Genomic DNA, 14261 nt, shown 5'->3' on the forward strand with positions numbered 1-14261 from the left:
CGCTGCGTGTCGGCACATTTCTCATTACAATCAATGTAAACGCTGCGTGTCGGCACATTTCTCATTACAATCAATGTAAACGCTGCGTGTCGGCACATTTCTCATATTACAATCAATGTAAACGCTGCGTGTCGGCACATTTCTCATATTACAATCAATGTAAACGCTGCGTGTCGGCACATTTCTCATATTACAATCAATGTAAACGCTGCGTGTCGGCACATTTCTCATATTACAATCAATGTAAACGCTGCGTGTCGGCACATTTCTCATATTACAATCAATGTAAACGCTGCGTGTCGGCACATTTCTCATTACAATCAATGTAAACGCTGCGTGTCGGCACATTTCTCAGCATTGTCACATCTTTTCTACCTGAAAATTTCTCTCAAAATCACACTTGTGATAGTTCTTTTTTCTGCCTCCAAAATCTCCTCTTGGAATGTGTGTATATCCAATCACTGACCCCTTTATTAGGCCCCCCTTGCCAGTAGCGGGTTGGACCCCCTTTATTAGGCCCCCCCTTGCTAGTACCGGGTTGGACCCCCTTTATTAGGTCCCCCTTGCTAGTAGCGGGTTGAACCCCCTTTATTAGGTCCACCTTGCTAGTAGCGGGTTGGACCCCCTCTATTAGGTCCCCCTTGCTAGTAGCGGGTTGAACCCCCTTTATTAGGTCCACCTTGCTAGTAGCGGGTTGGACCCCCTTTATTAGGTCCCCCTTGCTAGTAGTGGGTTGGACCCCCTTTATTAGGTCCCCCTTGCTAGTACCGGGTTGGATCCCCTTTATTAGGTCCCCCTTGCTAGTAGCGGGTTGAACCCCCTTTATTAGGTCCCCCTTGCCAGTAGCGGGTTGGACCCCCTTTATTAGGTCCCCCTTGCTAGTAGCGGGTTGGACCCCCTCAATTAGGTCCCCCTTGCTAGTACCGGGTTGAACCCCCTTTATTAGGTCCACCTTGCTAGTAGCGGGTTGAACCCCCTTTATTAGGTCCCCCTTGCCAGTAGCGGGTTGGACCCCCTTTATTAGGTCCCCCTTGCTAGTAGCGGGTTGGACCCCCTTTATTAGGTCCCCCTTGCTAGTAGTGGGTTGGACCCCCTTTATTAGGTCCCCCTTGCTAGTACCGGGTTGAACCCCCTTTATTAGGTCCCCCTTGCTAGTACCGGGTTGGGCCCCCTTTATTAGGCCCTCCTTACTAGTAGTGGGTTGGACCCCCTTTATTAGGTCCCCCTTGCCAGTAGCGGGTTGGACCCCCTTTATTAGGTCCCCCTTGCCAGTAGCGGGTTGGACCCCCTTTATTAGGTCCCCCTTGCTAGTACCGGGTTGAACCCCCTTTATTAGGTCCCCCTTGCCAGTAACGGGTTGGACCCCCTTTATTAGGACCCCTATGCTAGTATCGGGTTGGACCCCCTTTATTAGGTCCCCCTTGCTAGTAGTGGGTTGGACCCCCTTTATTAGGTCCCCCTTGCTAGTACCGGGTTGGGCCCCCTTTATTAGGCCCTCCTTGCTAGTAGTGGGTTGGACCCCCTTTATTAGGTCCCCCTTGCCAGTAGCGGGTTGGACCCCCTTTATTAGGTCCCCCTTGCCAGTAGTGGGTTGGACCCCCTCTATTAGGTCCCCCTTGCTAGTACCGGGCTGGACCCCCTTTATTAGGTCCCCCTTGCTATTCGTGGGTTGGACCCCCTTTATTAGGTACCACTTGCTAGTACCGGGTTGGACCCCCTTTATTAGGCCCTCCTTGCTAGTACCGGGTTGGACCCCCTTTATTAGGTCCCCCTTGCTAGTACCGGGTTGGACCCCCTTTATTAGGTCTCCCTTGCTAGTAGTGGGTTGGACCCCCTTTATTAGGCCCTCCTTGCTAGTACCGGGTTGGACCCCCTTTATTAGGTCTCCCTTGCTAGTAGTGGGTTGGACCCCCTTTATTAGGTCCCCCTTGCCAGTAGTGGGTTGGACCCCCTTTATTAGGTCCCCCTTGCCAGTAGCGGGTTGGACCCCCTTTATTAGGTCCCCCTTGCCAGTAGTGGGTTGGACCCCCTCTATTAGGTCCCCCTTGCTAGTACCGGGCTGGACCCCCTTTATTAGGTCCCCCTTGCTATTCGTGGGTTGGACCCCCTTTATTAGGTACCACTTGCTAGTACCGGGTTGGACCCCCTTTATTAGGCCCTCCTTGCTAGTACCGGGTTGGACCCCCTTTATTAGGTCCCCCTTGCTAGTACCGGGTTGGACCCCCTTTATTAGGTCTCCCTTGCTAGTAGTGGGTTGGACCCCCTTTATTAGGTCCCCCTTGCTAGTACTGGGTTGGACCCCCTTTATTAGGCCCTCCTTGCTACTACCGGGTTGGGCCCCCTTTATTAGGTCCCCCTTGCTAGTAGCGGGTTGGACCCCCTTTATTAGGACCCCTATGCTAGTATCGGGTTGGACCCCCTTTATTAGGTACCCCTTGCTAGTAGCGGGTTGGACCCCCTTTATTAGGACCCCTATGCTAGTATCGGGTTGGACCCCCTTTATTAGGTCCCCCTTGCCAGTAGCGGGTTGGACCCCCTTTATTAGGTACCCCTTGCTAGTACCGGTTGAACCCCCCATCATTCTATATATATATACTCATCATCATAGCGTTGAGCCCCTCCCCCCCATCATTCTATATATATATATATATACTCATCATCATAGCGTTGAGCCCCTCCCCCCATCATTCTATATACTCATTTGCTCTCAAATTACTATGAAAACTACTAAGAATACGAAGTCATGTCTGAGGCTCGGTGACTCTGCCGGGAACCAAAGTCTAGACGAATTTCCTCTTCCTTCCCTTTTATTTTATTTAGATCTGTTTTGTAATATCTTTTCTGTAAATATTTTGTTGCACTTGTTCAGTTTTCTTTTCATTGAAGTGATATTTGGAGATCATTGATCTGAATCTCTGAATGTTCTAATGAGAGATGAGAGAACTTTTCCTGTGTGAAGCGCTATGGGGCGTGTTATAACTCTGTTACCTTCCTATCCAGCGTGGCAGCGAGAGATACCGACATTTAGGTCACAATTGAAGCAGCAAATGCTGTGAATGGTGGTGGTGTGGGGGGGGGGGAGGGGTCTCTGGTAAAACATTTGGTGGCAGCTACTTTGTGTGTGTAAAGGGCTCATTTCTCAGTTAATCTGCCCCAGTGACAATCGCTCTGCTGCTGTTGCTTAGATTTAGAGGAAGTGAAGGAGAAATTCACGGGACTTTTCAGGTGCTGATATATCAATTAACAACTGAGTCATTAAAAATGCAAGATTTATTAGAAAATAATATTGAAATTTTGTAACAATAAAATCATACACAATCATGACCCAATTCTCATGCCCCTTGATGTGATAGCGGCATTATGATACGGAATCCTGACTTGTTTCGCCCTCTGGGCTTCTTCAGGGGATGTCCTATCCGCTAAGGGTTATGGTACTGCAGAGATTATACATATGTAGCTCAAATGTATGATCTGAACTAATCAAAAGATGTTCTCTTGTATTGTCAAACCAAAACAGACCGTGTGTGACCACAGGAGATACCAAGGGACCAGAAATATTTACTAGCGAAGATGACCACATGGCCCCTGTATATCTCCTGTAGTCACACACGGTCTGTTTCGGATTGACAGTACTGAGAACATCTTGTAATTCGTTCAGATCATAAATTTGAGCTAAATATATATAATCGCTGTAGTACCATCACCCTTAGCGGATAAGACATCCCCTGAAGAAGCCCAGAGGGTGAAACATGTCGGGATTTCGTATCATAATGTGGCTATCACATCAAGGACCAAAAGGATTGGGTGATGATTGTATATAGTTTTATGGCTACAACATTTTTACCTAATTTTCTAATAAACTTTGGATTTTTATCCCCCTTAAAACAAAATCGAAATGCCTAAGCAGAATTTTGCAACTTTGACACGTGTTCGTAAAACCGTACAGATCATCACAGCGACTTTGTGCATCCAGGCGGATTGTACCGGGTTTTTTTCAGGACAAATTGGGTTTGTATTTGGTGATAAATAGTTAAGGATCTCTCCTGATTTTTTTTTTTATTATCAAAGAAAAACTGGCACAAAATAGAAAAAAAAAAAAAAAAAATTGATTTTAAATTTAGCTGTATATATTTCTTGTTACTACCAAAGAACAACTGAAAATAAAATTCTCGTGATGATTGAAAACAATACAACATCTGTGTATGTTATTTGTTCTTTGTACTCGTAGTACAGCCCAGAAGCATTTATTTTTTTTCATTTTTATTTTTTTGTCCTACCTAAAACACACCAACACTGATGCTAATTAAAGAAAAAAAAAAAAAAAAAACTCCCACCCAAAATATACTGACCCTGACCTTTGACCCTTACTTGACCCCAAAAACTAACCCTGGGCACTGACCTAAATCAAACCCTGATCTAGGTATTTTTTCTTTTTTTTTTTTCTTTATTTTTAATTTTTTTTTTACAAAACACTTTTTTTCCCCCCTTTCTGCATGGAAAGAGAAAGATACATTGTATCTTTCCTCTCCATTCACATAAAGGAAAAAAAAAAATACGGGGGGCAGGCCGATCAGTTTTTTTTTTGAAAGCCCATGGCGTGTGAAACACACCTAAAAACTCCACCCGGTGCCAAAAAAAATGTGCGCACACATAAAGAGTGAAACACAAAAACGTGCAGACGGGTGTACACAAGTCCTCCAAAATCAGAGGGCCTTGCCCTGATCCCACCCGGGGCCTGAGGCTCCAGACGGGGACTGAGGTACTTTACACTTGGGTCCATCTGGCCCGAAACCAGACGGACCCCCTGTTCTCTGGAGGGTCTGCTGAAACAGATCCACCCAAGTACTTGGTGGGGCTCCCCCCGAATAGAGACCCCATGAGAGAAGGTGAACCAAGCCAGAAGGCCATGTCCACCCCCCTCCCAAGACTTTCAGGGCAGGCCCGAGGAACTACACCCTACCAGTCACACATGCAAAAAAAAAAACGTGTCCAAACATAAAAATACAAAAAGTGACAAAACAAAGGGGATTAAATAAAAGAAAGTGGCGGGAGAAGGAAGTGGAGAGGAGAGTGAAAAGTGGTCATTGTGTCCCCCATGGGATCACTGTGGTAGTCAATCAGAAGGCTATCACATCAATCAAAGTGGCCCAGATTTGGGAGATCCGGGTCCTGATCGTTGGTACAGGGGGTCCGGGGCTCTTTGATGAGACCCCAGTCTCTGTGCTGGGAGATCGTTGTGTGGTGCCGCTCCCTGAACAAAAGGGAAATAACATATATGCGGCCCCACGAAAAAAAAAGCCCACTTCCGTGAGGCTGCATGTATGTGTTACGTCAGCGTGAAGGGGTTAATGAAAAGTCCCATGAATTTCTCCTTCACTTCTTCTAAATACGAAGGAATGTGCTGCTAAATGACGATCCCCCCACAGTAGTCCATACTGTTCCATAGATTGTTGTGAGCTGGAAAATCTCTGCTTGGAAGCTGCATGATGTCCTACATCACCACCCGAGGTCCTCAGACCACCGACAGAAGAACGTGGGGGGTGAACGGGGCACTGCAGCAATATCTACACGAGTGGAATGTTCAAGGTGCACCTTAAATCATTCATAAAAGAAATTCTCAAAACCCAAATTGCTACAAAAGACACGTTTAGTGGACACAGTAACATGGATGAAGCCTACAACCCAATTAGGACATTTGTGAGGTCCGGGATCTAACTTTTGTCAGGTTGAATATTTTCCAGCTGTAGTTTGTGGAGTTCAGCTAGGAAGTGGAGACAAAGTTCCGAGGGCGGTGATGGGATTTAACATGGGCCAAAAATTTCCCTGTCCTCACAAAGCCCATCCCGCACTCGGCACAGAAGAAACGTTTCTCCACCCGGTGAATCTTCTGGTGCCGGGTGAGGACGGATCGGCTGACGTAACTTTTGCCGCATTCCTGGCAGACGTGCGGCTTCAGTCCGGTGTGGCTCCTCTGGTGCTTGACCAGGTCGGAGCTGCTGATGAAGCATTTGCCGCATTCAGAACAAGGATAAGGCCTTTCCCCCGTGTGAATCCTCTGATGGATCACCATCTCTGAACGCGTCAGGAAACTCTTCCCGCACTCGGAGCAGATAAACTGTTTGTCGCCGATGTGCATTTTCTTGTGCCGGAAGAAGTGAGAACTGGAGGAGAAGAATTTCCCGCACTCGGGGCAGGAATATGGCTTGAGTCCGGTGTGGGACCTGCTGTGTTTGGTCAGATCTGACCTGCTGGTGAAGGACTTCCCGCACTCGGTGCATGTGTACGGTTTCTGTCCCGTATGGATTCTGTGGTGCATGGTTAAGGTGGACTGTTGGCTGAAGTATTTCCCACACTCTGAGCACTGGAAAGGTTTCTCCCCCGAGTGAACCCGGCTGTGCTGAATAAGATCTGCATTACTCCGGCAAGACTTCCCACACTCGGTGCAGGAAAAAGGCTTTCCATTCACCACATTGTGACCGGGTTTCTGGAGGATTTCTCTCTGTCCTTTTTCTCTGTCATCTCCCTGAGGGCCAACAACGTTCCACTTAAAGCAAACGGTCTCTCCTTCCGTGAATTCTCCTTCCAAGGAGGCCTTCTGAGGAATAAGAGCTGATGGACATTGTGTGGGAACATCAGGTTCTTCTAGAGGTCCTTCATCGGAAACTAAGAGTTCCTCCTTAACCTGAGTAGGTGGATGGTGTGTAAAGACATGGAGGTGTATGAGATCTCCAGCCATCGAGACCTCGGTGTGTAGAAGACTTCCCTCCTCAGATAAGAGAGGACCCTCCATAATAGGACTCATTACCGGTTCACCTTGACTTGAGTCTGGTTCCTCCTTGATACCAATAGGTACATGCTGGGTGCGGTCTGTGGGGGGAGGGAAGTCAGTGTGGGGAGGGTTCCATTCTTCCAAGGGCTCTTCTTTACAGAATGAAGATCGCTCATCAGGTGTTGCTTCTTCAGGAGAATCTGCAGGAATAAGATAGTTGGATGAATGAGGAGGAACATTTTCTATGTCTATGTGAAGGTTCTCACGTATCCCGGTCATGATATATAGCTAGTCGTAGTCGGTGACATTCACCAGAACTTGTTCTGTAATGCTGAAGACGTTTCACCACTCGTCCAATCGTCTTCCTCAGATCCAATTAGAGCCGAAGAAGCTTGTTGGATGAGTGTTGAGATGTCTGACCAACTACGAGATATTCATGACTACTGGAGCAAAGGAGAATCCTGACTTTTCTGGCATCTTGTGGAATAAGGATTCACAGTTGGAGAAGTTTGGCCTTCAAATTTGTTTTTATCTCCCGAGAGGGCCAACACAACCCAAGTGGGTTAGATACTACCACCAGAATTTCCATTCCCACCGACTCTTGTCACCATACAAATTTATGGAGTTGTCTTCCCCTAATCAATGAGATTGTGTATGTTCATGACATGTATATAAAGGGTGATAACTTTCCATGTATGTACAGAGAGACCCTTACCCCAAGACGAGAGGGACTTCTGATCATCCATCACATCTCCTTCCAGACCTCCCTGTAGAGAGACAGACAATTATATCCTGACACCTTATAGGAACCTGACACACACAATGATACAGTCACCATCCAGACACATCCCTTGTCTGTTACTGGATAATGTCCCAGAATTCCCAGAATCCTCCTCACCTCTCCTGTCAGCAGATCAGTGATCTTATTGGTCAGTTCCAGGATCTTCCTGTCACTGTCCCCCTTAGGTTTCAAGGACTGAGGAACCTTGATGATGAGATGATCACCAGACTTCACAGGAGGAAAACTCTGTATCAAAAAAGTAACAATGATATCATGTGACCTCCCAGAATCCTCCTCACCTCTCCGGTCAGGTCTGTGTTTTATTAATAGAGATAAGAGTGATGTCATGTGACCTCCCAGAATCCTCCTCACCTCTCCGGTCAGGTCTGTGTTTTATTAATAGAGATAAGAGTGATGTCATGTGACCTCCCAGAATCCTCCTCACCTCTCCGGTCAGCAGGTAGATGATCTCCAGGGTGAGGTCTAGTATCCTCTCAGCCATGGTGTTCGCCATCTTTGTTCAGATCTTCGGAGGTGGTATGCTCGGCTCAGCTCTACACAAAGGAAGATAAATAGGAGGTATGAACTTTATCTCCAGGCTCTGTCTGCATGGAGTGTGAATGATCTCAAATGTTTGTAGGAAAAGTCTCCAGTCCTCCTAAACACACAATTCTAACTCTAAATCTAATATAAAACCTGAGCCAATAGCCCACCATATAACCCAACCCACAGGAAGAGTCCCCAACTCTTATCCTTGACTAATACTTAAGGCTTAATCTCAGGCCCCATCCCCCACTGGTTGGAAATGAGCAAGAAGAGCGGCTTCAGGAGAAGGTCACCACAACTGTCATTCGTATCTAAGGAAGCAGCAGGTGCTGTTATCCACCGTATCCTTAGAAACCAACATCATCACATGACCCCAATCATTTACTGGCCAGGAACCCCCCTATCTGTGTAAACAAAAAGGGCAGGGATACCTCCCACATCATTGTCCACATGACCATATTTGATCAATGGCAACACCTAGGGAGACCCCCTCTACTTTGTGTTCTTTTATCGGCGTGGGGCCTGACAGAGGTCATTCGGCAGGAGAAGTCATGCAGAGAAGTCACGTGTGTTGGTCTGGTGAGGTTTCTTTTTCTGTCAGCGAGCGTTGGACATCATTCATTGTGATTGATGTGCAGCTACAAAATTGAACCCACTGACCCCCAAAACCACCAGGCCAGGGTTGTGGGGAAGAGGCCCTTGCTTTCGTCAACATGGGGACAAGGTGCTTTGTCATGGGGGGTGGTCTCCCTGGCAACGCACCCCCCATGTTGAGGGCATGTGGCCCGGTAAGGTTCAGGATCGGGCAATATGCTCCTTTCCCCCCCTTTCCTTTCCTGGAATTTCCGATCGTGTGTACACAAATCTGACGCACAAAGTGCCACGCATGCCCAGAATAAATAAAGAGATGAAAGCTATTGGCTACTGCCCCGTTTATAGTCCTGACATACGTGTTTTACGTCACCGCGTTCAGAACGATCGGATTTTCCAACAACTTTGTGTGACCGTGTGTATGCAAGACAAGTTTGAGCCAACATCCGTCGGAAAAAATCCATGGATTTTGTTGTCGGAATGTCCGATCAATGTCCGATCAATGTCCGATCAATGTCCGATCAATGTCTGATCAATGTCCGATCAATGTCCGATCAATGTCTGATCAATGTCCGATCAATGTCTGATCAATGTCTGATCAATGTCCGATCAATGTCCGATCAATGTCCGATCAATGTCCGATCAATGTCCGATCGTGTGTACGGGGCATAAGGCCTCTTTGACCTTGGGGCGGTTTGCAGGCGTTATTGCGCTAAAAATAGCGCCTGCAAACTAGAGCCGCACAATTAAATCGTTAAAAAAAAAATTGTGATCTCGATTCATCCCCCCCTGACGATCTCTCCTGCTGAGTTGTTCGATTCTTTCATATAAACAAGTGGAGAGACTTATCTGCTCACTCAGCTGTCAAAAGAAAACATCCGGGCAGTCTGCCAAGTTTAGAACTTGAAACATTGTAACTAAACTTCCTTCTTAGATCAAAGGGAAAGAACTTCTGTGTAAATAATCTGGGCAGTCTGCCAAGTTTTCAAGGTGTAAATGCAGGAAGTTTAACCACTTAAAGTCTAAATCTTTTTCTGACGCTTCTTTTTTAAGATAAAATCAATATATTTTGCTAGAAAATTACTTGAAACCCCCAAACATTATATATATTTTAGCAGAGACCCCGGGGAATAAAATGGTGGTTGCTGCAATATTTTATGTCGCGCGGTATTTGCCGAGCCGTCTTTCAAATGCAATTTTTTGGGAAAAAATACACTTCAATGAATTAAAAAAAAAACGAAACAGTAAAGTTAGCTAAATTTTTTTTTGTTTTAATGTGAAAGATGACGTTACGCCGCGAGAATCGCGAGAGAATCGCGATCGATCTTCTAAGCAACAAAAATCGTGATTCTCATTTTAGCCGGAATCGTGGAGCTCCACTGCAAACCGACCTGAAAGTGGCGCTGCCGTGTCTCCGGTGTGAGGAGCCCCCCGGGGGGGGGGGAGGGGGTTTATCACACTGGAGCGGTGCGCTGGCAGGGCGGGAAAAAAGGTCCTGCCAGCCGCATCTTTGGAGCGGTGAGTTTACCCCTCCTCCACCGCTCCTTGTCCATTGAAAGCAATGGATATAGCGCCGGCAAAGCGCTTCTGTAGAGGCACTTTGCGGTAGTTTTTAACCCTTTTTCAGCCGCTAGTGGGGGGTAAAACTGCCCGCTGCTAGCGACCAAATACCGCCAGCGCTTTACCGCCACCCCCGCATGAAAGGGGCTGAAGTCTCCACTGCCCTCCATACTGTGATGTTAACCCGATTCTTACTTTTCTGTGCAGGTGAAAGTGAAAGTGAAAGTGAAGAACAGGTGAGGAATTCTTGTGACATTTCAGGTGCTCCATCGATGTCATCCACATACACATGAGAGATGCACAATCAATCGTTATGACGATCTTCACTAAAGTGTTTGTTTCTATGCAGAGAATTCTCTCGGCTCTTCTGAAGCTGACAGAAGAAAGGAAGAGAAAATCCGTCCGTCTGCCGAGAATCACAACGATCTTCATCAATGGAACTGAAGTATCAACATTGTAACAATTTATCTATGGAAAAGACTTGGGGGGGGAGTGAAAAAAGTTTAACCCCCTAAACACTGAACCTTTACTGACATTTGTTGGTTTCAAGTTAAAATCTTTATTTTTTTTTTGCTAGAAAATGACTCAGAACCCCAAATATTATATATATATTTAGTAGAGACCCTAGAGAATAAAATTGCGGTTGTTGCAATAGGGGAGGGGGAGATGGGAGGGGAGGGAGGGGGAGATGGGAGGGAGGGGGAGATGGGAGGGGAGGGAGGGGGAGATGGGAGGGAGGGGGAGATGGGAGGGGAGATGGGAGGGGAGAGGGGGGGAAGGGGGAGATGAGAGGGGAGGGGAGATGGGAGGGGGAGATGGGAGGGGACATGGGAGGGGGAGATGGGAGGGGAGAGGGGAGGGGGAGAGGGGAGATGGGAGGAGACATGGGAGGGGGAGATAGGAGGGGGAGATGGGACATGGGAGGGGGAGATGGGATGGGAGGGAGGGGGAAATAGGAGGGGGAGAGGGGAGGGGGAGATGGGAGGGGACGGGGAGATGGGAGGGGAGGGAGGGGGAGATGGGAGGGGAGATGGGAGGGGAGAGGGGGGGAAGGGGGAGATGGGAGGGGAGGGGAGATGGGAGGGGGAGATGGGAGGGGACATGGGAGGGGAGAGGGGAGGGGGAGAGGGGAGATGGGAGGAGACATGGGAGGGGGAGATAGGAGGGGGAGATGGGACATGGGAGGGGGAGATGGGATGGGAGGGAGGGGGAAATAGGAGGGGGAGAGGGGAGGGGACATGGGAGGGGGAGATGGGAGGGGAGAGGGGAGGGGGAGAGGGGAGATGGGAGGAGACATGGGAGGGGGAGATAGGAGGGGGAGATGGGACATGGGAGGGGGAGATGGGATGGGAGGGAGGGGGAAATAGGAGGGGGAGAGGGGAGGGGGAGATGGGAGGGGACGGGGAGATGGGAGGGGAGGGAGGGGGAGATGGGAGGGGAGATGGGAGGGGAGAGGGGGGGAAGGGGGAGATGGGAGGGGAGGGGAGATGGGAGGGGAGAGGGGGGGAAGGGGGAGATGGGAGGGGAGGGGAGATGGGAGGGGGAGATGGGAGGGGACATGGGAGGGGGAGAGGGGAGATGGGAGGAGACATGGGAGGGGGAGATAGGAGGGGGAGATGGGACATGGGAGGGGGAGATGGGATGGGAGGGAGGGGGAAATAGGAGGGGGAGAGGGGAGGGGGAGATGGGATGGGGAGAGGGGAGGGGGAGATGGGAGGGGGAGATGGGAGGGAGGGGGAAATAGGAGGGGGAGATGAGAGGGGGAGATGGGAGGGGGAAGGGGGAGAGGGGAGGGGTTGTAGCCCTCTTTTTTCTTTCCTGACTCTTTGCTCCAGTGATCTCCTCTCTCTATAGACATCATCAGATATGAAGGAAGATGAACCCCCTGCACGGTATGATGTGCAGGGTGACCCATCTCATTCCTGACATACACAGGAGCTGCAGGGGGACAGAGCTGCGGGGGAGGGGATAAAGCTGCGGGGGGGGGATAAAGCTGCTGGGGGCAGAGCTGCGGGGGAGGGGATAAAGCTGTGGGGGGGACAGAGCTGCAGGGGGGACAGAGCTGCGGGGGGGACAGAGCTGCGAGGGAGGGGATAAAGCTGCGGGGGGGCAGAGCTGCGGGGGGGACAGAGCTGCGAGGGAGGGGATAAAGCTGCGGGGGGGACAGAGCTGCGGGGGGGGACAGAGCTGCGGGGGGGACAGAGCTGCGGGGGGGACAGAGCTGCGGGGGGAACAGAGTTGCGGGGGGGACAGAGTTGCGGGGGGGACAGAGTTGCGGGGGGGGACAGAGTTGCGGGAGGGACAGAGTTGCGGGGGGGGGACAGAGTTGCGGGGGGGGACAGAGTTGCGGGGGGGGACAGAGTTGCGGGGGGGACAGAGGTGAGGAGAGGCCCCCTGAGGTCACACAGAGATGACAATTATGGGGGGTGAGTGGGGGAGGGGAGAATCTCCTCCAATCATTATCTGATCTTCTGGAAATGATGATTTGCAGATAAATATTTCCATAGTGAGGGGGGGAGGGGATTATCACACCCATCCCCCACTTGTGTGGTGGGCGGAGTCTATCAGACACTCACCTGATCCTCCTCTCCATCCACAGATGTGCAGAAGATCTTCATCATCATCACATCACAGATCTCCGGAGGAGGAGGAGGAGGAATGTTTGTATTTGTAGTAATGGGCTGTTGGGTCTTCTCTGCACCTCCCCCTCCCCTCCCCTCCCCCACTGATATGGTTTAGGGGGGTACAAACTTATGCTCTCTCCTCTCTGGTCATCAGTCCCGGGAAATCTCCTCCCCCATCATGTGACGTCATAACTGTCCCTTATAATCCCCTCCCCCTCCGATCTTATAATGTCCGCCCATCACTTCTCACCCCCATCCTCCATCCCCCATCCTCCACTCACAGGACGTGCCCCTCCCCCCACCACACTGCATGCTGGGAGTTGTAGTCTCCTCCTCCTCCTCCGGGCTCTGTGCAGGGATTGGTGGGCGGGGATCTCTGTACACTCAGCAGCCAATCACAGGAGAGAAGAGGATCACAGAGGGGGAGGATCTATGAAAGTCATCCAATCGGATCGTTTGTTTTATCTCCTTGTAATGTGATGACAGAACCCGGCGATGTGATTGGTCAGAAGTCGGATCGGACAGGAGACGATCTGTAGAGAAGAATCTTGTCGTCCGATATCTCTCCATACATTGTCTGATATATATCATTCTATTCGGATTTGTAATATGAAGGAATTTTGGAGGTAAAATAATTTCTTGTGGATTTGATTTATATATATATTTTTAGGTAATTCTCCTTTAAGGGGGCGTGTCCTCTCCCTTCATACATTACTTAGTGGGCGTGTCCTTCCTTCCCATCTCAGGATGTTGTGAGCATGTCCCCGCCCCCCACACATCGGTCACATGACTTCCTGTGGGAGGAGACTACAACCCCCACAATGCAGTGCGGTGATGAGGATGATGGAGGGGGCGGGGCTCTTCCTGTGATCGGAGTGTGGATGGAGGTGAGAGGTTGTCATGCACACAAGTGTCGGGGGAGGGGGAGGGGATTGTATGATGGGGGAGGGGAGTATTAGATCTGTGATGATCCTCCATACATTGTACGATCTTCCTCTATAGAGAGATCCCCTCCCCCCCCCCTATAATCCGGGTCACATGACCAGGGGACATACTAGAAGGAGTGAGAGAGGAATGTCCACAGATTACAATCTATGAATTCTTCTACAGACACACCTGACAGATATCATATATATATATATAAGAGACATTTATTCTTCTCACACATCGCCCTCATTTACAGGATTTCTCTATATTTTATATATAACAATTGAAGATATGATCGGGATCTTCGCTCCTCCTCAGTCATCATATATACTGGATGAAGAAGATTGTGTAATGTTGTGAAATGTCTCTGATCTCGGATTATCTGTAATCTATGTGATTATTAGAAGTGAAGAGAAGATTGTACAGATCGGGATTGTATCTTCAATGTTTATACATTATATGA

General features: G+C 49.1%; 1 protein-coding gene across 1 annotated transcript in view; it reads right to left on the minus strand.

Moving 5' to 3' along the window:
• Positions 1 to 5237: 5237 nt before the first annotated feature.
• LOC141106804 (uncharacterized) overlaps positions 5238 to 14261 on the minus strand; it is a 44723-nt gene continuing 35699 nt past the window's right edge. Inside the window, exons 10-13 of the mRNA XM_073597731.1 lie at positions 7996 to 8007; positions 7668 to 7796; positions 7485 to 7536; positions 5238 to 6969 (exon numbers count right to left, since the gene is read on the minus strand). Of these exons, the coding sequence (XP_073453832.1) occupies positions 5762 to 6969; positions 7485 to 7536; positions 7668 to 7796; positions 7996 to 8007 (1401 nt within the window). The 3' untranslated portion in view covers positions 5238 to 5761. The remainder of the gene's footprint in view (positions 6970 to 7484; positions 7537 to 7667; positions 7797 to 7995; positions 8008 to 14261) is intronic.

The sequence above is a fragment of the Aquarana catesbeiana genome, linkage group LG08 (assembly GCF_042186555.1).
Source record: "Aquarana catesbeiana isolate 2022-GZ linkage group LG08, ASM4218655v1, whole genome shotgun sequence".
Classification (NCBI taxonomy): domain Eukaryota; kingdom Metazoa; phylum Chordata; class Amphibia; order Anura; family Ranidae; genus Aquarana; species Aquarana catesbeiana.